Source organism: Dipodomys spectabilis, unplaced genomic scaffold (genome assembly GCF_019054845.1).
Source record: "Dipodomys spectabilis isolate Male_0828 unplaced genomic scaffold, ASM1905484v1 ptg000071l, whole genome shotgun sequence".
In the NCBI taxonomy this organism is placed as follows: Eukaryota; Metazoa; Chordata; class Mammalia; order Rodentia; family Heteromyidae; genus Dipodomys; species Dipodomys spectabilis.
The window spans coordinates 7,593,785-7,621,461 of record NW_024870748.1 but is presented as its reverse complement, the minus strand read 5'-3'; the positions used below and the strand labels follow the sequence as shown (position 1 = coordinate 7,621,461).

Here is a 27,677-nt window from a genome sequence, read left to right as displayed (position 1 = left end):
ACTTGGACTGTTGGTTTTCTTTTCTTCTGAGTTTCATATCCTATTCAGAATATATCTGTTCTCATACAGTCTCCAATGACATAAAAATGTTATACATTTTGGCTGGGCACAGTGGCTTTTGCCTGTAATCCTAGCTACTCAGGAGACTAAGATCTGAGGGCTGCAATTCAAAGCTTTGACTCTTATCTACAATTAACCAGCAAAAATCAGAAGTGTAGCTGTGGCTGAAGTGGTAAATTGCCAGGCTTGAGCAAAAAAGCTAAGGGACAGCACCCAATCCCTGAGTTCAAGCACCAGTACTAGAACAAAAAAAAAGTTACAGGTTTTGTGTTTTGTTCCAAGATTATAGTTATTGTCTGTAAGGGAATTGGTATGGTAGGAATTTACTCTTGACAGTTCATTTTTGCTATATATATTCTTTTAAAAATTATTGTAGGGCTGGGAAGGTGGCTCAGTGGTAGAGAGCTTGCCTTGCATACATGAGGCCTTGGGTTTGATTCCCTAGCACCACATAAGCAAAAAGAAAAAAAAGCCAGAAGTGGCGCTGTGGCTCAAGTGATAGAGTGCTAGCCTTGAGCTGAAGAGCTGAGGGAGAGCGCGCAGGCCCAGAGTTCAGGCCCCACGACAGACCCAAAAAATATAAAAATAAATAAAAATAAAAATAAAAATTATTGTAAAGGTGATGTACAGAGGGGCTATAGTTACATAAGATAAAGAGTACATTTCTTTTTTAATATATTTTTATTGTAAAAATATTGTACAGAGGGGTTACAGTTACATGAGCAAGGTAATGAGAACACTTCCAATCAAGCATTGTTACCTCCTCCTTTGTTTTTCCCCTACCATCCCTTCCCTGCCACCTCCACAACTACACTCCTCCCCCCCCCACCCCACCCCCTGCCTAAATTGTAAAGTTCATTTTTCAACATAGTGCCTTGTACATCTCATTGTTACAATGGGTCAACCTGTATCCCTATTTAAGCATTTTGTTTTCTTCCTTCCCCTCCCCAAATTAGAGAAGAGTATATACAAGATTCAGGTCACAGATCTCAAATACAGTGAAAACATGGGTTATATTGTGGGGGAGGAACATACAAAGAAACAAAAAAAATCACATGGTACATTATAAATACATTACAAAGAATATCAAGAAAGAAAAAAAATACTTGTGTTCCTGTCTTGGGATTCATGTTGCTTAACATCATCTTATCTGGTCATATGTACATAGCTTTGGATCTCTTCTGCTTGTCCCAGACATATACTAGTTATTGTATAAGGGAAACCATGGGACCTATGTTTCTTTGGGCCTGGCTTACTTCACTTAATATAATTTTTTCCGAGCCTTTCCATTTCCTAACAAATGGGTCAATACCATTTTTTCTGTTGGAGGCATAGAATTCCATTACATATATATATATATTTTTTTTTTTTTTCTTGATCGATTCATCTCCTGAGGGGCATCTGGGTTGGTTCCATAATAGATGTTGGAGGGGATGTGGTCACAAGGGAACCTTACTTCATTGTTGGTGGGAATGTAAACTTGTTCAACCACTTTGGAAAGCAATATGGGTGTTCCTCAAAAGACTCCACATAGAGCTCCTCTATGACCCAGGAATCCCACTTTTAGGCATTTACCCAAATGATCACAAACAAGACCATACTAAACCTACCAGCACAACTATGTTTATTGAAGCATTATTTACCATAGCTAAGAATGGAACCAATCCAGATGCCCCACAGTAGATGAGTATATTTCTTTTTGAGCAGTATTACCCCCTCTCATTTTCTCCACTGCCCCACCCCCACCAAGTTTTAAAGTTCATTTTCAACATAGTCATTTTTGCTATGCTTTCTTAAACTGAAAAATCTAGATTAAGAATTTTGTTGATGGGGCTGGAAAGGTGGCTCAGTGGTAGAGTGCTTGTCTTGCATGCATGAGGCCCTGGGTTTGATTCCCCAGCACCACATAAGCAAAAAGAAAAAAAGCCGGAAGTGGCGCTGTGGCTCAAGTAGTAGAGAGCTAGCCTTGAGCTGAAGAGCTGAGGGACAGCGCCCAGGCGCAGAGTTCAGGCCCCATGACCAGACCCCCCCCACACACAAAAAAAAAAAGAGTTTTGTTGAGTAAAATAAAAGGAGATGAAATGACAGGTAACAAAATTAAAGGGTCCAACGTGAGACAGTGAAGAGAAATTTCAGAAATCCACATGAATAAGAGATGAAGAGAGCCGGGCTCTGGTGGCTCCCGCCTGTAATCTTAGCTACTCAGAACGCTGAGATCTGAGGATCGAGGTTCAAAGCCAGCCCGGGCAGGAACGTCCCAGCAACTCTTATCTCCGGTAAACAACTCAAAAAACTGGAAGTGGCACTCTGGCTCAAGTAGTAGAGCATTTGCCAGGGACAGAGCTCAGGGACAGCACCCAGGCCCAGAGTTCAAGACCCAGGACCAACCCCCCCTCTCAAAAAAAATGATATGAAGAGTCTTCCATGGCAATATGGAAAATATGGAATATGGAAAAATCATATACTGTCAGAGCTCTGGATCTGGAGTAGACCCAAATATGCTTTTTTTTTTTTTTTTAGTGAGACCATTTAGTTTCAACATGCCTTATTGCATTTACCTTGAGTACTCTGAAGGTTTTTAATATGTGCCCACCAAAGCTTATCTGATCTCTTCCCATTTCCTCAACATTTTGTAGGGTTTTCCCACCTAACAAGCCTATCTTTTAATCTTAGGAAATTCGCAACATTCATAATGATGAATTAATGGGAATCAGGCGAGAAGAAGAAATGGAAATGTCTGATGATGAAATAGAAGAAACAACAGAAGCAAAAGAAACAGAAGAATCAGGTAAATATAATTCTCATTTATTTTATGTAACAAATATCTGTTTGCATGGCGCAGTATTTTCAAACCTTTAACACAAGTAAGTGCTCGCTTCAGCAGCACATGTACTAAAATTGGAACTATACAGAGAATATTAGCATGGGTCCTGCACAAAGATGACATGCAAATTCATGAAGCGTTCCACATTTGGTCTTGGAATGTGGCTTAGTGGTAGAATGTTTGCCTAGCATGCATGAAGCCCTGGGTTTGATTCCTCTGCACCATATAAACAGAAAAAAAAAAAAAAACTGGAAGTGGCACTGTGGCTCAAGTGATAGAGTGCTAGCCTTGAGCAAAAAGAAGCTCAGGGACAGTGCTCAGGCCCTGAGTTCAAGTCCCAGGACTGGCAAAAAAAAAAAAAAAAACAAGTAAGATATAGCCATAAATCCATCAGACAGGATGTAAATTAGAAACAATTGATGGGGCTATGTAAAAATACACTGGCTGAATATCAAAACCTGTGTATATAGAATTTTTGTGGTCTCCATTTATCCTATAATCCTAATTGAAAGTATAGTTCTTTTACAAAAACCATTGGACACTCTGGCAGCATTGTTCCATATTTAATTTGGATTTATTAGTATTTTCTGCAATGGAAGCTTGACAGAATGCATGCGTAAACACTAGGTCATTTATATTGTATCACCACCAAAATTAATAACAGATGGATATAAAAATTCAATGCTAATAAAATACATATAGCAAAAGAAATTGTGAAAAATACAGGTATTGGCTACATAATTCATGGCAGGTCACCAAAAAAAGAAATAAAAGGTTTTTGACAAATGTAATCCACATAAAAACGCAACATTTCTATAAAATAAGTCCCAAAGTTAAAAGAAAATCTGCACACTATAGGGAAATATCTGTAACATGGAACCATTTTGGTTACTTAAGTCTGTATTGAGAACTAACCAGGATTCCACAAATAGTTGTCAAAATAAAAGCTTTTGCAATAACCTAGTATATTCAGACCTGGCTGTGAGACAGAAGGTATGGTGTAGGTCCTCAGTGGGACTAATTTGGTAAATGTTTGAGTGGGAGAACACCTCCCTTTCAATTTTTTTTTTGTCGGTCATGGGGCTCAAACTCTGGGCTTGGGCGCTATCCCTGAGCTCCTCAGCTCAAGGCAAGTGCTCCATCACTTGTGTCACAGCACCACTTCCAGTTTTCTAGAGATTAGAGTTTCACGGTCTTTCCTGCCCAGACTGACTTTGAACCTCGATCCTCAGATCTCAGCCTCCTGAGTAGGTAGGATTACAGGTGTGAGCCAATTGTGCCTGGCTTCCCTTTCAATTTTGTAGTATACTATTTAGAATGGGAGATTGCCATGGGAGAAAACAAAATACCAGCTAGTCAACAAGTCTTTCAGGTAAAATACAAACCAACAGACTAATCTTTTCAGGAAAATCTTTCCAGAGTATCATAAGAGGTAAATTGTAGAAAAGTACAATAGAAAAAGCACTGGACCTAAAGACAGAAAAATAACATGTAACTTTTCTGGACCGGGGAGGGACTTTTTCCCACTAAACCTCAGCTTTCACATTGTAATTAGTACATGATAAAAGCCATCTAACAAGGATGTTGTCTATGGTTAAATGAATTCATCCTTTAATAGCTATTAGATGTCAAACACTCTATCCATATTGGATTTGTAGTGGTTTTCTGTCCCTATCATGTGAAGGACTTAAGGAGGCATTCGTCCATTAAAATTCTTATTTGTGAGCTGGGCGCTGGTGGCTCATGCCTGTAATTCTAGCTACTCAGGAAGCTGAGATCTGAGGATCTCAGTTCAAAGCCAGCCTGGGCAGGAAAGTCTGTGAGACTCTTATCTCCAATAAACCAGCAGAAAACCAGAAGTGGTGCTAAGTCTGAAGTGGTAGAGTGCTTGCCTTGAGCTGAAGAGCTCAGGCACAGTGCCCAGGCCCAGAGTTCAAGCCCCACGACCAACCAAAAAAAAACTTTTTATTTCTGAGATGGGGCAAGAGATAGCAAGAGCTGAGATTAAGCTGACTAAATTATAATATAATATATGCATGTGCAAATTACCATGATGAAATATACTTAATATACACTAAAAGAAAAAGAAGAAAACGAAGCACAGGAAAATAAAGCAGGCTGTGTAGGGGGTCAGGGAACAGCTAGAGTAAGGAAAGCCAACTGAGAAAGTGAAAGAAGGTGACTATGGGTAAAGTACTTTAGATTCATGTATAAAAATAGAATGGCAATGGGCTGGGAAGGTGGCTCAGTGGTAGAGCGCTTGCCTTGCATGCATGGGGTTCGATTCCTTAGAACTACATAAGCAGAAAAAGTGAAGTGGCACTGTGGCTCAAGTGGTAGAGTGCGACTAGCCTTGAGCTAAAGAGCTGAAGGACAGTGCCCAGGCCCAGAGTTCAGGCCCCATGACCGACCAAAAAAAAAAAAAAATAGAATGGCAAAACCTGTTGAAATTGTTTTCAGAAGGGGAGATGAAGGAGAGAGATGGTGTGAGTTTGATTGGGGTAAGTTTGATTGATTCTGTGTATGCATGGAAATGTCACAATCAAACCACCTTGCACAAATAATATATATTAATAAATGTTTCTTCAATTCAAATCTGAATTTCCCAGTTTCAGCACTTCCATACTGGAGGCAGAAGCTCTGTGCCCACTTGAGTAGTCTTAGAATCTTCTTGCCATATTCATAAGTTCTTTTTTTTCTTTTTATTGTGAAAATACTGTACAGAGGAGTCACAATTACATGGGCAAGATAATGAGTACATTTCTTATCAAGCACTGTAGCCTCCTCCTTAAGGGAAGAAAAGCACTAAATCAGAATTCTTGGATTCCTAAACATATAAAATACTATTTATACTTAATAAACTGTAATCACTGGTTAATCAGTCTACTCAGAGAAATGAACTCATTATTGCAAATAAAGACCATAAACTCATAGCCAAAATAAATGAAAGTCTACTATTAATTTAGTTATTCAGATTATTTAAGTCCTTAGCTAGGGTGGGGGGTTTTGGCTAATTAATCTTTAACTTGTAAAAGTGTCTCCGCCTCAATATTTACAACCATATATATAATGTTTATCCAGTGTTTCAGTGAAATAAATGCAGCCATAAGTTTGAGCAGCCACTTGGTAAATTGTGGAGTTTGAGGAGTTATAGGGAGAAGAGAGTAGTATGGGAAAGATTCAGATTGAATGCACTTACTAAGGTTATATAATTGCATTTTGCTTCTGTATCTCTTTTGAGTTAAAAGCTGTATTGGCTACTGCACAGTCTTATTCGTTTAGAGACTGGAAACTCCCTGACAGATCATCTTATAGCTATTTTCTTTCCTGTTCCACATGCCAGGATGCTGCTTTGTCAAATAAAGCTATCTACAATAGACTTAATGGAGCTTACCAAATAGCTTTTCTCCCAGAAGGTTTCAATTCATTTTAATTCAAGGACTTTTGTGCATTTTTCTTCCCCTCGATTGTATCTAATTCTGTTATCTCACTTCTGTAGTACTCAACTTCAGAAATCCTACTCAGCATGAGCCAGTGAGAGGGTCCTCAGATTTTATCTCAATCAGCTACATGTTTTAGCTATCACTTGGTTCCAATTAAAAACTTATGCAACTACATCTCAAAGTTGTTGCTGTTTTCTCTATGCTACCACCCTTGAATTCCAGGAGCCTGTAGTGTGTTTCTTGTTATATTTTTCTGTTTTTTTTTTTTTTTGGGTCTGGTCATGGGGCTTGAACTCTGGGCCTGGGCGCTGTCTTCAGCTCTTCAGCTCAAGACTAGCGCTCTACCACTTGAGCCACAGCGCCACTTATGGCTTTTTTCTTTTTGCTTATGTGGTGCTGGGGAATCGAACCCAGGGCCTCAGGCATGCAAGGCAAGCGCTCTACCACTGAGCCACCTTCCCAGCCCTCTTGTTATATTTTTATTTTTTAAAAAAATAAAACTCTTTACTTTTCCTTGGAGTGCCAAAAATTTTAGGTCTTCCAGAGATTCTGTGTTAGCCTATATTTGTGATGTAGTACTTGAAATCTCTTTGCCATGAGCAGTAAGACTGCTTTACTCAAAACAGTGTATTGAAGAGGGAGAATCATATCAAAGCAAGTCATGATATTGTGAAATTATTTCGTTCTATTCCTAATCAGGATGAAAAATACATGTACTAAGTGAACATTAGACATAAGAAAAGCTTTTTCTTTCACCATCTGTCTTTCTTCTTCACTTAGTGATTCTCAGAATTTGTATACTTCTCAATCATTTCAGTTACTATTAAAATTTTACATTTCTAAAATTGGCACTAATGGATCATGCCTGAAATCCTTGCTACTCAGGACGCTGAGATTTGAAGATCATGATTCAAAGCCAGCCCCAGCAGGAAAGTCCACACAAAAGCCAAAAGTGGAACTGTGGCTCAAGTCCCAGAGCACCAGCCTTGAATTAAAAAGCCAAGGGACAGAATTCAGGTCCTGAGTTCAAACCAGTGCTGGCAGATAAAAACAGATTTCTAGGGTTGGCAATATGGTTCAATGGTAGAGAGATTGGCTGTTAAGCATGAGCCCTGGGCTTCTGTGCAAGCACCTAAAGACAAATAAATACGATTTCTGGACTGTAGAGGCTGATTCCATAAATGTTTATTGGTGTTTTAGAGTCTGCATTTTTTCCAGGCATCCTAAATTGTTTAGATGCTGGTGGCCCAGGGAGCACATTCAGAAAACATTTATTTTAGCTAATTCTTTATCATTGTTCTAGCCAAAGTTTTCTCTTCCCTTGGTGTCTAGACTCCTTCCTGCCCCCTATCTTCCCATTATAAGTCACTTTACAGATTTCACAATTCAAAAATTTTACAAATACTGTTTGGTAAATGGATGGAAATATGTTTTTAAATACATAAAAGAAATAACCTTTCTTGGTGTGTACTGGAAAGTACTAATTAGAATGCAATAAGAGCAAGAGATATCAGTGTGGGCCATAGTAGTCATAGTCAGTGAACAGCCTTGAAAGGGACATATGTACCCTTGGTCTTGTATGTTAGTTTATGTGATTTGGGAAGGGAAAGGGAAAGCACAAAAGCAATGAAACAAAGTGTTAACTAATACAGCAGTGATACTCACTAGACACTATGTTGGAAATGAAATATACAATTTGTGGAGGGGTGCCTGGAGGAAAAACATCCTGTGGGAAAATGAGTGAGCAGGTGATACTGTTCAAAAAGAAATATACAGCCAGGCTCTGATGGCTCATGCCTGTAATCCTAGCTACACAGGAGGCTGAGATCTGAGGATCACGGTTCAAAGCCAGCCCAGGCAGGAAAGTCCATGAGACTCTTATCTCCAATAAACCACTAGAAAACCTGAAGTGGCTCCGTGGCTCAAGCGGTAGAGCACTCGCCTTGAGATGAAGAGCGCACGGAAAGCTCCCAAGCCCAGAGTTCAAGCCCCACAACCGACCAAAAGAAAATATATATATACTCATTACCTGACTTATGTAACCATAACCCCTCTGTGCATCACTTTTACAACAATAATTTTAAAAAGAAAGATGAAGATGTTTAAATAAGGGGGGAAAGGTAAGAAACCATCTTAACAGTGTGGAGGAATAGAATGATGAAAATAAGGATGATGTTTATGGGGATGAAAGATGGAGTGGACCAGATAGCTCCGAATTTTAGAGAGCCGTGAGTACTAAGCTTAGACTTAACATTACAAATGCATCTTAACTATAGTACTAACATGACAAAAAAACATGAATTATACATTTAGAAGATAATTTTAGAGCAAGAGAGAGCAGCCAGAGGCTTTATAGAAATAGAAATGTGAAATGATAAAGGTTGAGACTAGAGTTTTGGCTACAGAAATAGAGAAAATGGTAGAAGTAAAAGACAATGGCGAGTATGAGATTAAACATGCTATGAGTCATTTTTAGAGGAACAGACTGAAGTCTCTAGTGTGAGATTGGATATAGATAATAAGGAAAAGGAAGGAGCCCAAAATTAGTTTTTCTTCTAGGCTGGGAGATTAGACAACTGGTTTTTTATTAGTTCACTAAAGATTCTGTAATGAAGTAGCATTCACTGAGAAGCTTAAACCACAGAAATTTATTGTTTTATGGTCCTGAAAGCTTGGACTACAATGTCCACATGTCATCAGGGTGGGTTCCTTCTGATTGCTGTGAGAGAGAATATTTTATTATGTATCCTAGATTTTTTTATTGTTTGCCAGCAATCTCTGGCATTCTTTGACATACAGATATATTACCCCAGTCTCTACCTCCATGGAGGTAGAGTAAATCAGACAGTGCATGACTGTTTCTATGCTTAAATTTCTTCTTTGTATAAGACACTAGTCACACCGAGTTAGGATCTTAATGAGTTAGGGCCTTAATGATCTCACTGTAACTTGATTACTTATGTAACTATGCTGTTCCCAATAAGATCCCATTCTTTTTAATTTTTTATTGTAAAGGTGATATACAAAGGGGTTACAGTTACATAAATCAGGTAATGAGTACATTTCTTTTTTAACAATGTCACCTCTTCCCTCATTCCAGTTTTTCCCTCCTGATAGCCTTCCTCCACAAGTTGTATTGTTCAGTGAGTTTCACTGCAGAATTAGTTTACCCTTTGTCCAAATAAGATCCCATTCTTAGAACTTCAGGATATTTTGGGGGAGAAGAGAACACAATTCAATCCATAGGAATAAGACTGAAAGGCAAGTAGGACTAAAAGGCAAGTAAAAGAAAGAAGAGCAAAGGGATGGATACAGAACATCAGAAGGCGTACTCATAGTTAAGAAGAAGGAAAGGAAGAAGAATTAGCATAAGCGATAGGAAAAGAGCAGTCTGAGCAGCTAAATTAAAACTGAAAATGGATTTGGTTATAGAAATCAAAAAATATTTTATAAAAGCAAGGAACAATGACCATTCTCTGTTGTTACAAAGAAGATAAAAGTTGAAATAGTGTTGACCTAGAGCTATGTTAGTAAAATGATAGATGTAGGGGTTAGAATACAATTAATAAGAAAGTTGACAAAGACCTTAGGCAAAAAGTTGAGTACTAAGCAGAAGGAAATGTAGATAGTAGGAGTAGAGTAGTGTTTCTGTGTTAGTGATTGAACCCAGGGCCTTGTGCAGGTCAGGCTAGCACTGAGCTATATTCCCAGCCCAAATATATGTATTATAAATGGCAACTAGAATTCACAACAAAAGTTGTTTTTTGTTGTTGTTTGGGTACTTATTTATGTAGGAGAAAGAGGTTGAGTTTTTTGAGACAGAGGATTGTTTTGTAGCCTTAACTGGCCTACAATTTGCTGGTTCCTTGCCTTATCCTCTCATGTACTAGAATTTGGAGCATTTAGGTTGATTTTTATTGTTCCCTAATGGGTAGTGAAGCTGAAAATGTAGAGAATGGAAAAAGTACTTATTGGATAATTATGAAAATAAAAATCCTGGGTGGGAGGAGAAGGAATAACGATCCATATTGAAATCATTTACTTTCAGGGAAAGAACTTTCTTCCTCTGTAGTAATAGAGGGAAGTTGCGTATGTAGTTCAGGCTGTCTCATATCATAAGAGATTGGTTACCTGTTGATTGAAGAAATTGCTTGGAAATGAGACCATTAAAAGAGGAATAGATTTTGAATAAATGCTATGCAGAGTATGGAAGGAAGAAATCCAGTGAGATTTAGAGGCCTATCAGCAAGGGCCAACATGCATCCATGTTAATCTAGCAGCCTAAATCTACAACTACTTGTAAAAGTCCTCTGAGATCCAGAAATATAAGCATAGAAAATTGAGTCAAGTGATCATGAGTTAGGAGTTGGCATGATAAGCCTGTTGAGAGATCTTTCAAGAAGCTAAAGGAATACAAAGTGCTGAGGAGTTGTGGTAAAATCTATTTAGCTAGTAAACAAGAGATTATGAATTCCAGCAAGGAAAACGAACAGTCTTGAGGGTGATGAGGAGCAGTAAGATGACTGCCAAAGGAAGAATTTGGGTCTGAAAAGGGAAATTAGAACTCTTAGATGTAAACCATAAGATCCTGGGAGTGTGCATGCAGGCACAAGCCCCACTGTATTAGAGCAAATGCTACTAGACAAAGAAAGCAAGGCTTTGTGAGGTTAGAGAATCCACTCGAGATTTTGCCTAAGCCAGTTTTCAGACATCCCAATGCATTGTATTCCTATCATCTCCCTCTCTTTAATTCTACTCTTTGTTCTTTTTGGCCTTCTCCCTTTGTGCACTGCGGAGGCTCTAACTATTTGTCTGAGCCTTGAGAGGAATATTGCCGTCTGTAATTTTATAACATTTTTAGCATTTTCTATAATACAGCTTTGTAAAAGTGGTAAATTCCTTGAATTTACTTCTGATATTGTTGTTTGTTTGTTTGTACCATTTAAGAGATCTAGAAATTAAAGTTTTTGATGGTATATAATCCTTTTGATTATTTTGTTATATAGCTACATATCTGATATTTTGCTCATACCAGCTCCTCTTGAAGGAGGCAATCACAGCTGCCTTCATACTTGCATATTGCCTGATGAACTGGCAGCCTTTAGATCTGAGAAGCAATTGCCATTAAAAAAAAATGTTTCTCTATATAGGAAATAGTCAGAAAAGAGCAGCCAAGAACTAATGATGGCAGGCTATGAATACATTCACTATACCATGCTCTTTAGTGTCAGGACCAATAGATTCACCTACTCGAACGTATTATTAAAAGGTAATATTGAACTTGTTCAGTGTTCTGGCAATGTACAAAGGACTCCCAACTTCAGACTGTGCCCAATTAATATTAAGTCTGTGAAAGGAAAGACTTGGTATCCTCATTAAAATGACAAAAACCTTCATTTCAGAGTGGGAAATATGTTCTGTAGAGAAGGTCCCTTCAGTAGCATTATAAGTGATCATCACTTTTTTTTTTTGCTTAGTGACAGGTTGAAACTGAGAAGATTATTATCTGCTCCCACTGGGCTGCAGGTATCCATCCTGCTCATCAGTACACCCTTTCCCCCAGGCAGGATAGAAGCAGTCTCTTCTCATTTTCTCTGAGGGAAAAGATTTTCGCATTTAAACTAGTGAATATGCCTCTAACCATTCTCCTACATCTTTGCCCTTGTCTCATCCATGTGTCTCCATGAGACATGAAGAACATGAGTACAATCAATGGCCTCCAGTGCAAGAGAAAAAAAGAGGAAAATTATTTACTATTATTTTGTATAGAGCCATGTGAACTGCCAAAGGAGAAACAGCCAAACCTATGGAGAACTAAATAATTACCTGTCTATAAGAATCACTTGATTTGCAGAATAACTGTATGTCAGTCAGCTGAACTCCTCCAACTCGAGATGCTGTCCAGCAAGCAAACCAAATAGTTCTTCCTGTTTGTCAGACAGTTGATGAATCTTTTTCTGTTCAAGTTTGTATAGACAATCATCTTCACATGCATAATCTTGCTTAGTTTGTGATTTCTAGGAGCACTGCCTGTCTCATGAAAAGTGTCTCAGCCACTGGATGATAGCAAGGGTAGATGATATCTGGATTGCTAAGAATAAATCTCTGTGTAATGGCTTCTTTCCAAAGATTTATATTTGTGTAATTATAACAAGGATTAAAATAAATGATAAAACCAAACATAGTGGCTCATATCTGTAATTCTAGCTCCTCAGGGGGCTAAGATCTGAGGATCCCAGTTCAAAACCACCCTGAGCAGGAAATTCCATGAGATTCTTGTCCCCAGTAAACTACTTTTTTTATATTGTGAAAATACTGTACAGAGGGGTTACAATTACATGGGCAAGATGAGTACATTTCTCGTCAAGCATTGTAGCCTCCTCCTTTGTTTCCCCTTCCCATCCCATCCTCCCCCCCTCACCCCCCACCTAACCTTCCTTCCCCCCCCACCAAAGTTGTAAAGTTCGTTTTCGACATAACGACCTGTACATCTCATTGTTGCAATGGGTCCACCTGTATCCCTATTTAAACGATTTGTTTTTTCCCTTCCCTTCCACAAATTATAACAACATCAAATACAGTGAAAGCAGGGGTTATACCGTGGGGGAGGGACATACAAAGCAACAAAGAAATAATCTTATAAATGTGTTAGAAATAATCACATGAAAAAAAAAACATTTGATACATATGTTAGGGTTAATTTCCCTAACATCACCTTATCTGACCTTTTCTGCTTGACTCAGACATATACTAGACATTGCAAATAAGGGAAACCATGGGACCTATGTTTCTTTGGGCCTAGTTTACTTCACTTAATATAATTTTTTCCAAGTCTTTCCATTTCCTAACAAATGGGGCAGTGTCATTCTTTCTGATGGAAGCATAGAATTCCATTGTGTATATATACCACATTTTCTTGATCCATTCATCTACTGAGGGGCATCTGGGTTGGTTCCATAGCTTAGCTATGGTAAATAATGCTGCAATAAACATAGTCGTGCTGGTAGCTTTAGTATGGTCTTGTTTGTGAACATTTGGGTAAATGCCCAAAAGTGGGATTGCTGGGACATAGGGGAGCTCTATGTGGAGTCTTTTGAGGAACCTCCATACTACTTTCCAAAGTGGTTGAACAAGTTTTCCAGTAAACTACTTTTAAAAAGCTGGAATTGGAGCTTTGGCTGAAGTGGTAGAGGTCTCTTCTTGAGCCAAAGAAGCTCAGGGACAGCATCTAGGCCCTTAGTTCAAACCCCAACACCAGTAAAAGAAAATTCAAAAATCATAAATGTTTCATGTCACAGGACGTATACAATTTTTAGACTAAAATTTGAATTTAAAGCTGCTATATCAGGAAAATTTCATAGCTACCTATGAAAAACACATGTGTACCCTAAGAATATCTTAACACTACTGGAAAATGGTTCTAACCAGAACCTTCACTATTATATTCCATTACCACTCTCTGGTTTGCACAGACAATCTGATTACAATAACCTATATCTACATCTAATATATTTAGGAAAACCCTTAGTTTTATAAACATTGAGTTAAATACTGTTCTTCCCTAAAGGCAGCTTCCTTGTAAGAATAGGGAATGTTTATATGCCCAGAATACAGTCCTCTTGTATATATTTCATGTCTGTAAACAGAGCTCTTTTCCATTTTTCGTGTACAAGGTCCTGAAATTTATCTTCATAATCCATTTATGGGCCAGGCAATGGTGAATCACATTTATAAATCCTAGCTGCTAAGGAAACTGAGATCTGAAAATCAAGATTCAAAGCCAGCCCAAGAAGGAAAGTCTGTGAGACTTTATGTCAAATTAACCACCAAAAAGCCAGAAATGGAGCTGTAGCTCAAGCGGTAAAGAGCCGCAATTGAGCAAGAAAGCTAAGGGACAGTACCCAGGCTCTGAGTTCAAGCCCCATTACTACCAAAAAAAATAAATTTATTAAATCCAGTTATGAAACTCTTCTTCCACCATATTAAGGGATGAAATATTTGTATTTGCTTAGCTTCAGAGAATTCATTTCATTGTGATGGGGAAGATATGGCTGAGAAACTTCCATTAAGGCAGACAGGAAGCAGAGACAGAAAAGGGATGCTTACATTGTAAGCTTTTACTTTTTCCTCTTTTATTTCATCCTGGCCTGTGAGTTGACACTGCCTACATTCAGGATAGGTCTTCCTCACTTCAATAATCCTCTCTGTATTCACAAATATCCATGATGTGGGTTTTACTAACCCAGGTACTTCTTAATCCAATGAAAGTGGCAATCAAAATTAACCATCACAAGTTCACCTTTTGTCACTTTTCCACCTAAAACACATCTTAAACCACAACATCCTATCCCTTACCCCTAAACAGTCTGATGTATATATGATAATGCATAATGCATTCAGTCCATCTCCAAAAGTGACAATACTCAACAATTCTTACATCATTCATAAGTCTAAGTACAAATTCTCTTTTGAGATTCAAGGCAAACTCTTAGGTGTGAACCCCTGAAAAAATCAGAAAGAAAATTACATAGTTTCAATATACAATGACAAGTATTTCCATTCTAAAAGAGAGGAATTAGTCCATTGAAAGGAGGGATCACTTAATATAATTTTTTCCAAGCCTTTCCATTTCCTAACAAAAGGGGAAATGTCATTCTTTCTGATGGAGGCATAGAATTCCATTGTGTATATATACCACATTTTCTTGATCCATTCATCTACTCAGGGGCATCTGGGTTGGTTCCATATCTTAGCTATGGTAAATAATGCTGCAATAAACATAGTTGTGCTGGTAGCTTTAGTGTGGTCTTGTTTGTAAACATTTGGGTAAATGCCCAAAAGTGGGATTGCTGGGTCATAGGGGAGATCTATGTGGAGTCTTTTGAGGAACCTCTATACTGCTTTCCAAAGTGGTTGAACAAGTTTACATTCCCACCAACAATGAAGTAAGGTTCCTTTCTGTCCACATCCCCTCCAGCATCTGTTGTTGTTAGAGTTCTTGATTTTTGCCTTTCTAACTGGAGTGAGGTGATATCTCAATGTTGTTTTGATTTGCATTTCTTTTATGGCTAGGGATGTTGAACATTTTTTCATGTGTCTATTGGCCATCCTTCTTTCTTCTTCAGAGAAATTTCTTTTTAAGTCTTTCGCCCACTTATTTATTGGGCAGTTGTTTCTTTGAGGATTTGTTAAAGGTCAGATAATGTGATGTTAGGAAAACGATCCCTTAAATATGTATTTTAATGTTTTTTTTCTTTCATGCATGTGTTTCTAACGCATTTATAAGATTATTTCTTTGTTGCTTTGTATGTCCCTCCTCCACAGTGTAACCCCCGCTTTCACTATATTTGATGTCAGTATAACTTGTGGAGGAGATGGGGACAAACAAGTCGTTTAAGGATTCAGGTGGACCTGTTGCAACAATGAGAAGTACAAAATGTCATGTCAAAAACGAGCTTTACAATGTCGGTGTGGGGGAGGTGGGGGGGAAGGATTGGGTGGGGGAAGGGGGGAGGCTGGTAAGGGAAGTGAAGGGTAAACAAAGGAGGAGGCTGCAATGCTTGGTAAGAAATGTATGCATTATCCTGCCCATGTAATTGTAACCCCTCTGTACAGTATGTTCTCAAATAAAATAAAATAAAATTAAAAAAAAAAAAAAGAAAGGAGGGATCAAACCAAAGCAAGGGTAATCCAGCAAGGGCAAATGCTAAATCCTATAGATCCATATTATCCATTCAGGATGTTATCACTTAAGGGTGTAAAGAGCCCCAACCATATGGCCTTGCCTTTTTCATCCCACACAGCCTCTTTCCTGAACTGCCTCTGCTGATTGATACAGCTTTCATAGACAGATGCTCCATATTCCCGGATCCATGATGCCCTGGGTCTCCACTGGGTCTTTGGCTTCACTCTCATAGCTTCATTTATTAACTTTTCAAGCATGCAGGGACTTGCACCATGCTACACATTGCCTGTCTTCCCAGGCAGTCCTCTGAAATCTGAGTTCTGCCATTTATAAGTTATTATTTCAATTATTTCATTACTTTTCTTTTACTTTCTTATACTTGAAGTGTCTCCCCACAGATAGCTAAAAAAAATCCACATTTTATCAAGTTCCATTTCAACCTCATATATTTAATGTTCAGATTTGTAATTTCCATGCACCATGATAATATTTCTTTTTCTGGGCTTTGTGCTCAGTTAGTAATCAGAAAGTTGAGCTGAAGGTGGTAATCACTTGCTTAACATGTGCTGAACCCTGCATTCAATCCCTAGCACCATAAATAAGGAATAACTATAAATTTTTCCATTAATATACTGTGTAAACAATAGAGATTAATGGAATCACATAATTTTTACCATAGTCTGAGGCCTGGAAAATAGAAAGTTTATAAATGTTTGTCAAATTAATAAAAAAAATCATTTGTTTAAATATTATGACATCGATTTCTTGTAATTTCTGAACTTGGAAATGTACCCCAACTGATAATTAAATTGATTCTAGATTTTCCCAACTGTTTTCATTTTCATTATCAATTCTCTTTTTCTTTTCTTGTTTTTTTTTCCTGCCAGTCATGGAGCTTGAATTATGGCCCTGGGTGCTGTCCCTGGGCTCCTTTTTGCTCAAGGCTAGCACTCTACCTCTTGAGCCACAGCTTCACCTCTGGCATTTTCTGGTGGTTAATTGGAGGTAAGAGCCTCACAGACTTTCCTGACCAGGCTGGCTTGAATCGCGATCCTCAGATCCCAGCCTTCTGAATAGGTAGGATTACAGGTGTGAGCCACCAGCACCCAGCTTTCAAATTTTATTTTCTAGATCAGTTTCCATTCACAGCAAAATTGAACAGGAATCAGAGACTTCTTTTTTTTTATTGTGAGAATACCATACAGAGGAGTTACAATTACATGGGCAAGATAACAAGTACATTTCTTATCAAACATTGTTGCCTCCTCTTTGTTTCCCCTTCCCATTCCTTCCATACTCTCCTCCCCCCCACCCGATCATCCCCCCCACCACCAAAGTTGTAAAGTTCATTTTCGACATAACAACTTGTACATCTCATTGTTGCAATGGGTCCACCTGTATCCCTAGTTAAACATTTTGTCTTTTCCCTTCCCCACAAATTATACCAACATCAAATACAGTGAAAGCAGGGGTTATACTATGGGGGAGGGACATACAAAGCAACATAGAAATCATCTTATAAATATGTTAGAAACAATTGCATGAAAGAAAAAAGAAACATTTGAATACTTATCTTGGGGTTCATTCCCCTAACATCACCTTATCTGACCTTTTCTGCTTGACTCAGACATATACTAGTTATGACTTCTTATATAATCTTTGTCCCTACCAAAAAAGTCTTGTCTATTATCAACATTTTCTACCAGACTGGTGCATTTGTTTTAGTCAATGGATCTTCATTGACATCTCATTATCACTCAATTGGTAGTCTACAGGGTTCATTCTTACAGCTTTCCATTATATGGGTTTTGACAAATGTATAATGATAGTATTTTCCGAGGTAGCACCATGCAGAATAGTTTCACTGCCCAAAAATCCTGTTCATCTTACCCTTACCATTAGCCATTGACAATCACTAATCCTTTTGCTGTCTTCATAGTGTTGCTTTTTCCATAATATTTTACAAGTCCCATCATCTACTGTGTAATATTTTCACATTAGTGTCTTTCACTTAGTACTATGTATTTAAAGTTAACCTCATGCCTTGTCCTGGATAAATAACTCACTTGTTTTTAATACTGAGTAATATTCTACTGTCTAGATACATCACAATTTATTTATCCATTCACCTATTGAAGGACATTTATGTTGATTCCAAGTTTTGGCAATAAAAATAAAAGTTTCTATAAACAGACGTGTAAAAGCTTCATGCTCACATTAGATTTCATTTCTGTAAATGTCAAGAAGCACACATTTCAAGGTTGTATGATAAAAGTATGCTTAGTTTTATAAGATACTGCCAACCTGCCATAAGATACTACCAAACTGCTTACTAGAGTATATTTGATTTAATTTTTTTCTTTCTAGTTTCCCAAGGTAGGAAGTTTAGATAATTGATTTTAGATATTTCTTCACATGTAACATACACATTATCAGTGTTCCAAACTTCCCTTTAAGCACTATCTTAGCTACACATCCCACATATTTGTGTAAGTTGTATTTTCATTTACTTCAAAATACTTCTTTGATTTCTCCTGAGATTACTTCTTTGACTCATATAATATTTGGAAGTAAGCTGCTCAATGTCCAAGTGTTTGGGAATTTTCTAACTGCCTTTTCATGGTTAACTTCAACTTTAATTTCATTGTATGATTTCCACTTAAAAATATGATATATCTCATGACCCAGAATGGGATCTTTCTCAGTAAACCTCCATGTGACTTTAAATATGTATAATTTGCTGTTTGTAGGTGAGTCTACAGATGTCAGTTTTTTTGTGTTGTTTTTACAGGACCTTTATTTTTATCTTCAACAATTTTTGTCACTGCATCGACACCTAGAATGTTCTTTCTCCAAAGTGAAAACAAATATTTTAGGGCATTCTGTCTCAGGGAACATTTAGCAGGTAGGCCTAAGAGACATATCAAAACACAAAGAACATGAAATCCATCAACAATTGTCCAAAGTTTCATCACAGTGGACCTGTTAGAGGTGTCACTTTAATCCAGTTGATTGATAGGGCTGTTGAGTTCAACTATGTCCTTACTGATTTTCTGCTTCCTGCATCTGTCTGTTTATTACAAATGTTACTGGATTCATCTATGTCTCCTTGAAGTTCTAGTAATTGTGCCTTACTTATTTTTTTTAATTTTTTTATTGTGAAAATACCGTACAGAGGGGTTACAATTACACTGGCAATGAGTACATTTCTTATCAAGCATTGTTGCCTCCTCCTTTGTTTCCCCTTCCCATCTCTCCTTCCCATCCTCCTCCCCCCCCCCCCCCCGCAAAGTTGTAAAGTTCGTTTTTCGACCTAAGACTTGTACATCTTATTGTTGCAATGGGTCCACCTGTATCCCTATTTAAACGGTTTGTTTTTTCCCTTCCCCTCGACTAATTATACCAACATCAAATACCATGAAAGCAGGGGTTATACCGTGGAGGAGGGACATACAAAGCAACAAAGAAATCATCTTATAAATATACTAGAAACAATTTCAAGAAAGAAAAATCATTTGAATACTTATCTTGGAGTTCATTTCACTAACATCACCTTATCTGACCTTTTCTGCTTGACTCAGACATATACTAGATATTGCAAATAAGGGAAACTATGGGACCTATGTTTCTTTGGGCCTGGCTTACTTCACTTAATATAATTTTTTCCAAGTCTTTCCATTTCCTAACAAATGGGGCAATGTCATTCTTTCTGATGGAAGCATAGAATTCCATTGTGTATATATACCACATTTTCTTGACCAATTCATCTACTGAGGGGCATCTGGGTTGGTTCCATAGCTTAGCTATGGTAAATAATGCTGCAATGAACATAGTTGTGCTGGTAGCTTTAGTATGGTCTATGTTTGTGATCATTTGGGTAAATGCCCAAAAGTGGGATTGCTGGGTCATAGGGGAGCTCTATGTAGAGTCTTTTGAGGAACCTCCATACTACTTTCCAAAGTGGTTGAACAAGTTTACATTCCCACCAACAATGCAGTAGGGTTCCCTTCTGTCCACATCCCCTCCAACATCTGTTGTTATTAGAGTTCTTGATTATAGCCCTTCTAACTGGGGTGAGGTGGTATCTCAATGATGTTTTAATTTGCATTTCTTTTATGGATAGAGAGGTTGAGCATTTCTTCATGTGTCTATTGGCCATCCTTCTTTCCTCTTTAGAGAAGTTTCTCTTTAAGTCTTTAGCCCATTTATTTATTGGGCAGTTGTTTCTTTGAGGATTTGTTGTTGGGGGATTTAATTTTGTGAGTTCCAGGTATATTTTAGATATGAGACCCTTGTCTGTTGTATGGCTAGTGAAGATCTTCTCCCAATCCGTGGGCTTTCTATTGATCTTGCTAGCTATGTCCTTTGTCATGCAGAAGCTCTGCAATTTCATGCAATCCCATTTGTCCAACCTTTCTTTGATTTCTTGTGTTTCCGGGTCTCTATTAAGAAAATTTTGGCCTGTGCCAAGGAGACCTAGGGTTTCTCCTATTCCATCCTGTAATGTTTTCAGAGTGTCTGCTTTGACTCCGAGGTCTTTGATGGATTTGGAGTTGATTCTGGTGTAGGGTGATATATAAGGATCTAGCTTTAGTTTTCTATAAGTGATTAACCAATTTTGCCAGCACCATTTACTGAAGAGGCTGTCTTTCTTCCATTCTATTGTTTTAGCTCCCTTATGGAAGATTAGATGGCTATAATCTGTAGGTTCGTTTCTGGGTTTTCAATTCTATTCCATTGGTTCTGAGGTCTGTTCTTGTGCCAGTACCATGCTGTTTTGATTACTATGTGTACCTTACTTATTTTGACACTACCTCAACATATTACACATTAAGATTGTTATATCTTCTTCATATTACTAGCCCCTTTAACATTATGCTATGCCTGTCTTTATCCCAGATCATTTTCCTTGCTCTGAAATTAACTCTGTCAGAAGTTAATAGAGCTATTCCTAGTTTATTTTTATTAGTATTAGGATATTACATCTTTATCTATGTGTTCTTAATATTTAAATTATACTTATTGTGAGCCATGTAGTTGATTTCATTTGTTATCCACTCTGATGATCTCTGCCTTTTAATTTATGCACTTAGAGTAATAACATTTAAAGTAATTATTGATATAATTGTGTAAATATATACAATACTGTTTTTGCTCTGTTCCTGCCTTTGCTCTTTGTTCTTGTTTTTGTCTTTCATGCATTTTCTCATTTATATAGTTTAAGTATTTTGTATTTTATATTTTCTTCCTTATTGATATATAAACTACACTTATTTTTATATGGTTTTAATGGCTGACTTGGAATTTGTACTGTACATTTGCAAGTAATCCACATCCACTTTCAAATAACACTGTACCACTTCATAGGTAATGAAAGTCCTTTACAATAACCAAATATTCCCAATTCTTCTCTCCCATATCTGATGTCATTGCCATTTGACAAATATAAAATCATACCTAATTTCATGTATTATTTCTGTTGCTATTTTAAGTAATTATATGGTAGAGCACTTACTCATTTTTTAAATTCCTTTACTGTTTTATGTAGATCTAAACTTCTAGCTTATACCATTTTCCCTTTCTCTGAACAACTTTAACAGCTCTTTTTTTCTTTTTCCATTTGTTTATCTTTATTTTTTTAATTTTTTATTGTAAAGATGCTGTACAGAGGGGTTACAGTTACACGAGTAAGGTAATGAGTACATTTCTTGTCCAGCATTGTTACCCCTTCCCTTGTTGTTCTCCCACTGTCTCTTCCCTCCCCACCTCCCTCACTCCCTGCCCCCCCCCACAAAGTTGTAAAGTTGAATTCCAGTATACTGTCTTGTGGGTATCATTGTTGCAATGGGTCATCCTGTGTCCTTGTTTCAGTTTTGTTATTCCCCTTCCCCTCCCCAAATTAGACAAATGTATATACAAGATGCAGGGTATCAAAATCAAGTACAGTGACAACAGGGGATATACCATAGGGGAAGAACATACACAAAGGAAACAAAAAATATCACATAGTACATTAAAAACAACAACAACTCCATATCTTGGAGTTCATTTCTTTAACAGTTCTTCTAAGGCAGATTTAATGGCAACTAATTCTCCCGATTTTTGTTTATCTTAAAATACCTTTCTCTCTCTCTCACTCTCTCTCTGTCTCTCTCTCTCTCTGTCTCTCTCTCTCTCTCTCTCTCTCTCTCTCTCACATACACACACACACACACACACACACACACACACATATGTGTGCACTCATGCTTTTTTTTTTGTCAGTTATGGGGCTTGAACTCTGGGCCTGGGTACTGCCCCTGTGCTCTTCAGCTCAAGGCTAGCACTGGACCACTTGAGCCACCGAGCATCTTCCAGTTTTCTGGTGGTTTATTGGAGATAAGAGTCTCACAGACTTTCCTGCCCAGGCTGGCTTTGAACTGTGATCCTCAGATCTCAGCCTTCTTAGTAGCTAGGATTACAGGTGTGAGCCACCAGCACCCAGCTCTTTGTTTTTGAAGGCTGTTTCACAGGGTGAAGATCCTATATTGATAGAATTTCTTTTCTTCTTAAACCTCTAAATATTTTACTCCAATCTAATTTTATAGCTCCTTAGCAGTTAGGCTTCTATTCATTCCTCTATAGATAAGGTGTGGTTTTCCTTTGGTTCCCTCAAGATTTTCTCTTTAAGTTTGAGTTTCATCAGCCTAGGTGTAAATTTGGGGCTGTTTATATTGCTGGATGTTATGTGGGTTTCCTGTGTATAGTTTGATATTTGACACTAATTCGGGGAAAATTCTCAATCATTATTGTTTCAGTTATTTCTTCTATTTATCTCCTTCTGCTTTTCCCAGTACATGTTAATGCCTTTTGTGTGATTATTCCACAGTTCCTGGATATTCTGTTATCTTTCTATTTGGTCTTTTGTCTTGTTGCTTTTTTAATTGCCAAGATGTTTCTACTAGTCCTCAAAAATGTATATGCTGAAACCTAATCACTAATGTGGTAGTATTAGGAGATAAGATTTGAGGGATGTACCTAGGGTTAATGTCCTTATGCAAATGGCTCTGGATGATGTGAGAAACTTCTAGAAGACACCATGTCCATGTATGAACAGGAAGTAGATTCTCCTCAGACAATAAAACCTCTAGTGCATTGATCTTGGATTTCCCCAGGTTCTAGAACTGTGAGTAATAAATTTCTACTGTCCATAAGCAACATAGCTTTATTTTTTATAGAAGTCCAAATGGTTTGAGACAGGTTTTCAGTATTCAAAGTTTTCATTATAGCCTCGAGCCCAGGGATTCTTTCCTCAGCTATATCCCGTCTCCTGATAGCCTATCAAAGGCATACTTCCTTGTTGTTACAGTATTTTTATCTTTAGTATTTCCTTTTTTATTCTTTTAGAATTTCCAGCCTCCTACTTATATTATTCATCAATTCTTGTATGCTGTTTACTTTTTCCATTAATACCTCATTACATTTTTTTATAATATACTTAAAAAACTCTCAGATCATTCCAACATATTCACCACATCTGAATCTGTTCCAATAAATCTCTGTATCCTCCAACTGGTTTTTAACCATTTAGTATTCCTTATAAATTTTAGTTAGAATCCAGATGTGAGAGCAGGTTGTAGTGGTACATACTTGTAATCCCAGCAGTCAGGAAGCAAAAACAAATATATCTAGGCTACATATTGAGAGGTATCCCCAGTGATTGTAAGGCATTTGTGTGGGAAAAAGGAAAACATCCTCTAGTTCTATGATTAACTCTCAGACTTCAGCTGAACCTTTGTCCTGGACTGTAAACTCAGGTGTTTTTCTTTTTTTAATTGTAAAGGTGATGAACAAGTAAGGTAATGGTACATTTGTTTTTTGAAAACTGTCACTCTCTCCTTCATTTTCTTCTGCTTTTCTTTCCCACACTCCTCCCACTTTAAGTTTTAATGTTCATTGTTCCTCTATCCTTAGGTTAGACAGAATGGCTAGAGAGAGCTACAATTGAGTATTTCCCTCCAGCCAGATCAGTTAGGGACTTTTAAAATCCCAGCAGGTTGGAGCGGATGTGGACAGAAGGGAACCTTACTGCATTGTGGTAGGAGTGTAAACTTGTTCAACCACTTTCGAAAGTAGTATGGAGGTTCCTCCAAAGACTCCACATAGAGCTCCCCTAAGACCCAGCAATCCCACTTTGGGGCATTTACCCAAATATTTACAAACAAGACCACACTAAAGCTACCAGCAGGACTATGTTTATTGCAGCACTATTTACTATAGCTAAGCTATGGAACCAACCCAGATGCCCCTCAGTAGATGAATGGATCAAGAAAATGTGGTATATATACACAATGGAATTCTATGCCTCCATCAGAAAGAATGACATTGCCCCATTTGTTAGGAAATGGAAAGACTTGGAAAAAATTATATTAAGTGAAGTAAGCCAGGCCCAATTTGCAATATGTAGTATATGTCTGAGTCAAGCAGAAAAGGTCAGATAAGGTGATGTTAGGTGAAATGAACCCTAAGATATGTATTCAAATATTTTTTTTCTTTCATGTGATTGTTTCTAACACATTTATAAGATTATTTCTTTGTTGCTTTGTATGTCCCTCCCCCATAGTATAACCCCTGCTTACACTGTATTTGATGTCGGTATAATTTGTGGAGGGGAAGGGAAAAAACAAATCGTCTAAATAGGGATACAGGTGGACCCATTGCAACAATGAGATGTACAAGTCGTTATGTCGAAAACGAACTTTACAACTTTGGTGCAGGGCGGGGGGGAGGGGGGGGGCCGGGGGAGGATTGAGTGTGGGGGGGGGGGGAGGATGGGAAGGGATGGGAAGGGGAAACAAAGGAGGCTTGATAAGAAATGTACTCATTATCTTGCCCATGTAATTGTAACCTCTCTGTACAGTATTTTCACAATTAAAAATAAATAAATAAATAAAAAATAGATAAATAAATAAATAATAAAATCCCAGCAGGTAAGGCTTATCCTAGGGTTAGGCCTTATGTTCTTGTGTTTCAAATTTCTTTATTTTTCAACAGGTGAGGACTGCTGTTTTTTTTTTAATGTTTTTTTTTATTGTGAAAATACTGTACAGAGGGGTTACAGTTACATGAGCAAGGTAATGAGTACATTTGTTATCAACCATTGTTGCCTCCTGTGTTTCAAATTTCAAATCGTTCTTCCTTTCCCCTCTCCTGCCAGAAGCAGAAAGGGGATTTTCTGATATTCACTATAAGGACCTGGTAGAGCTCCTGTAGGTAAAACTGGCAAAAGTCTTCCATTCACAGACTTACCTATACTGAGCCTCCCACAATTTGTCAATTGTACCTTGAAGTTTTTCTACTTTGGCTCTGGTTCTCATTGTGGTTCCTACTTCTGAGTTCTGGCTCTCTATGTTGTAGTTTGCTGTATTCTCTGTCTCCAATTTTTAAAGGGAAGCAGTTTGCCATATGACTGCACTTCTTTGACTATAAATAAGAAGAGTCGTTAATTTTTTCAGTTTTTCCTGCTTTTTGCCTACAGTTAATGCAGAATGGAGTTCCTCATATACTATGCAAAAAAGTAAAAATTTTAGGTCTTAGCTCATGCATTTATTTTTCTTCTGTAAGAATAGTCAATGGTACATTATTTAAAAACATGATTTAGCAAAATTATTTTGTAGGCAGATGGTTGATTTGAGGCAAGTAGTCTTATATTTTATTGTTGCAGGACTCTTTCCGTTTTTTATATTGTATTATCTTTGCATAGTTGTACAAAGGAGTTGCCACTTAACAAAACAGTTTATGAAGACAATGCATCTTGATCATTGTGTTAGAAGACCCTTAATTGTTTACAGCATTTCAAATAAAATGATGCTACTTGGAAATATCTTAGTTATATATAGCACAGAGAATATGAATCATGATCTTGGCTCACATGAAAATGGGCCTGTGTGCTTTTTGCTTTGTCACCATTAACAAATCAGACAAAGTTTTACACCAAGAATCTTTTTGTATACATTAACTTAAAATATCAAGCTTTCATATTACTTAGGTGAACCACAAAGGAATGTAGACATATGGCTTAACATTTTCCATGGATTGTTTAGCATTAGTGTCGCAGGCAGAGGCTCTGAAGGAAGAAAATGACAGCCTCCGTTGGCAGCTTGATGCTTATCGGAATGAGGTAGAACTCCTCAAGCAAGAACAAGGCAAAGCCCACCGAGAAGATGACCCAAACAAGGAACAGCAGCTAAAACTCCTACAACAAGCCCTACAAGGAATGCAACAGGTACTGCCATTTTTGTGCCAGATTTTTAAGACTTTAAGGAAGAATAGCATTAATTCTTCACTTGTAAAACGTCCGCTATGTGCAAATATAATATCGAACTTATTATTATTATTGATATTATAAGTTATGGCATAGCTGAGGAAAGGAGTATGTACTGTAGTTAATAAAATATTCTGACTAATAACAGAGATACCAATGGATTACCAGGCATAGGTAAAGCACTTGAACTATACCCCTAACTAATCCTTTTATTTTTAGCTTATTTTCATGGAGAGTTTCGCACTTTCGTTCAGCCTGCACATTATTATGCCCAGCTTGTTTCTAAGATTGTCTAACTAACTTTTCCCCAAGCTGTCCTCATATTGCAATCTTCCTATCTCCACTTCCTAAGTAGCTAGAATTACAGGAATATACAACCAAAATCACCCATTTTCAAAGAATGAGCATCAAGGAATATAACATTACTATATTAAATGCAATCTAATTTTCTTTATGCTTCATAAGGCACTTACTTTGGGATCTAGATAGGGCCTCAAGGTATTTATGAAAAGCTTCAATTATTTAAATAAGAGAAAGTGCTGATGAAATAATAAGTATGTAAGTGACAGAATTATAAACAGTATACCCTCTTAGAAGAAATGGCAAGAATCCTACTCTTTTTTTCATTTGGGGTGGTCCTGGAGCTTGAACTCAGAACCTGGATGCTGCCTCTGAAATTTTGTTCTTAAGGTTAGTGCTTTACCACTTGAGCCACAACTCCACTTCCTGCATTTTTCTGGTTAATTGGAGATAATAGTCTCACAGATTTTCCTGCCTGGCTGGCTTCAAACCATAATCCTCAGATCTCAGTTTTCTGAGTAGTTAGGATTACAGGCATGAGCCACTGGCACCCAGCAAGAGTCCTAGTCTTGCTTTGAGTGTGTTTGAACATTATGAATTTGTAAATATCAGTGCTTTGGGTTCAAATAATCAGTTTCTTTTATTTTATTCTCACAATCCTGAAAATGAGTTTACATGCACAGAATTCCTAGTATAAGAAGTAACGTGCTTCCAAGTGCAATTGCATTCAGGTATGTCATGTAATAGGTGCTCAGTATCTAGAAGTTTGGAGTAACTACTACTATATTGAGCCCACAACACCTGTTTTTACTATAGTGAAGGGGCAGTGCTTCTGAGTAAGGGTACTACTGACCATTTTCCTTGCAACTGAAATTGTACAGTACTTTTCAACTCTAAGCTTTGGTATTATGTAGGAAAAAACTAATTGCTGGTTGGAAATTATAAATTATGAGCAATAGCAGCCCTGTGTTATTTCTTCTGCCATCATTGTCTTCCTATGTGACAAGTAATATCACATTAATATTTCACCTTTCCTATTAGCAAAAAGTGTGAAGTAATGTG

At 37.5% G+C, this 27,677-nt stretch overlaps 1 protein-coding gene and 1 non-coding gene across 5 annotated transcripts in view; both read left to right on the top strand.

The window, feature by feature from the left end:
* Enox2 (ecto-NOX disulfide-thiol exchanger 2) overlaps positions 1-27,677 on the top strand; it is a 331,459-nt gene that overhangs the window by 288,922 nt on the left and 14,860 nt on the right. For all 4 annotated transcript variants that reach the window (XM_042682456.1, XM_042682454.1, XM_042682455.1 and 1 more), the window contains 2 exons: positions 2,734-2,848; positions 26,095-26,276. In XM_042682456.1, the coding sequence (XP_042538390.1) occupies positions 2,734-2,848; positions 26,095-26,276 (297 nt within the window). The remainder of the gene's footprint in view (positions 1-2,733; positions 2,849-26,094; positions 26,277-27,677) is intronic.
* On the top strand, positions 2,929-3,035 carry LOC122109994. The gene has a single exon (XR_006147795.1). It is a non-coding gene; the product is annotated as a U6 spliceosomal RNA (small nuclear RNA).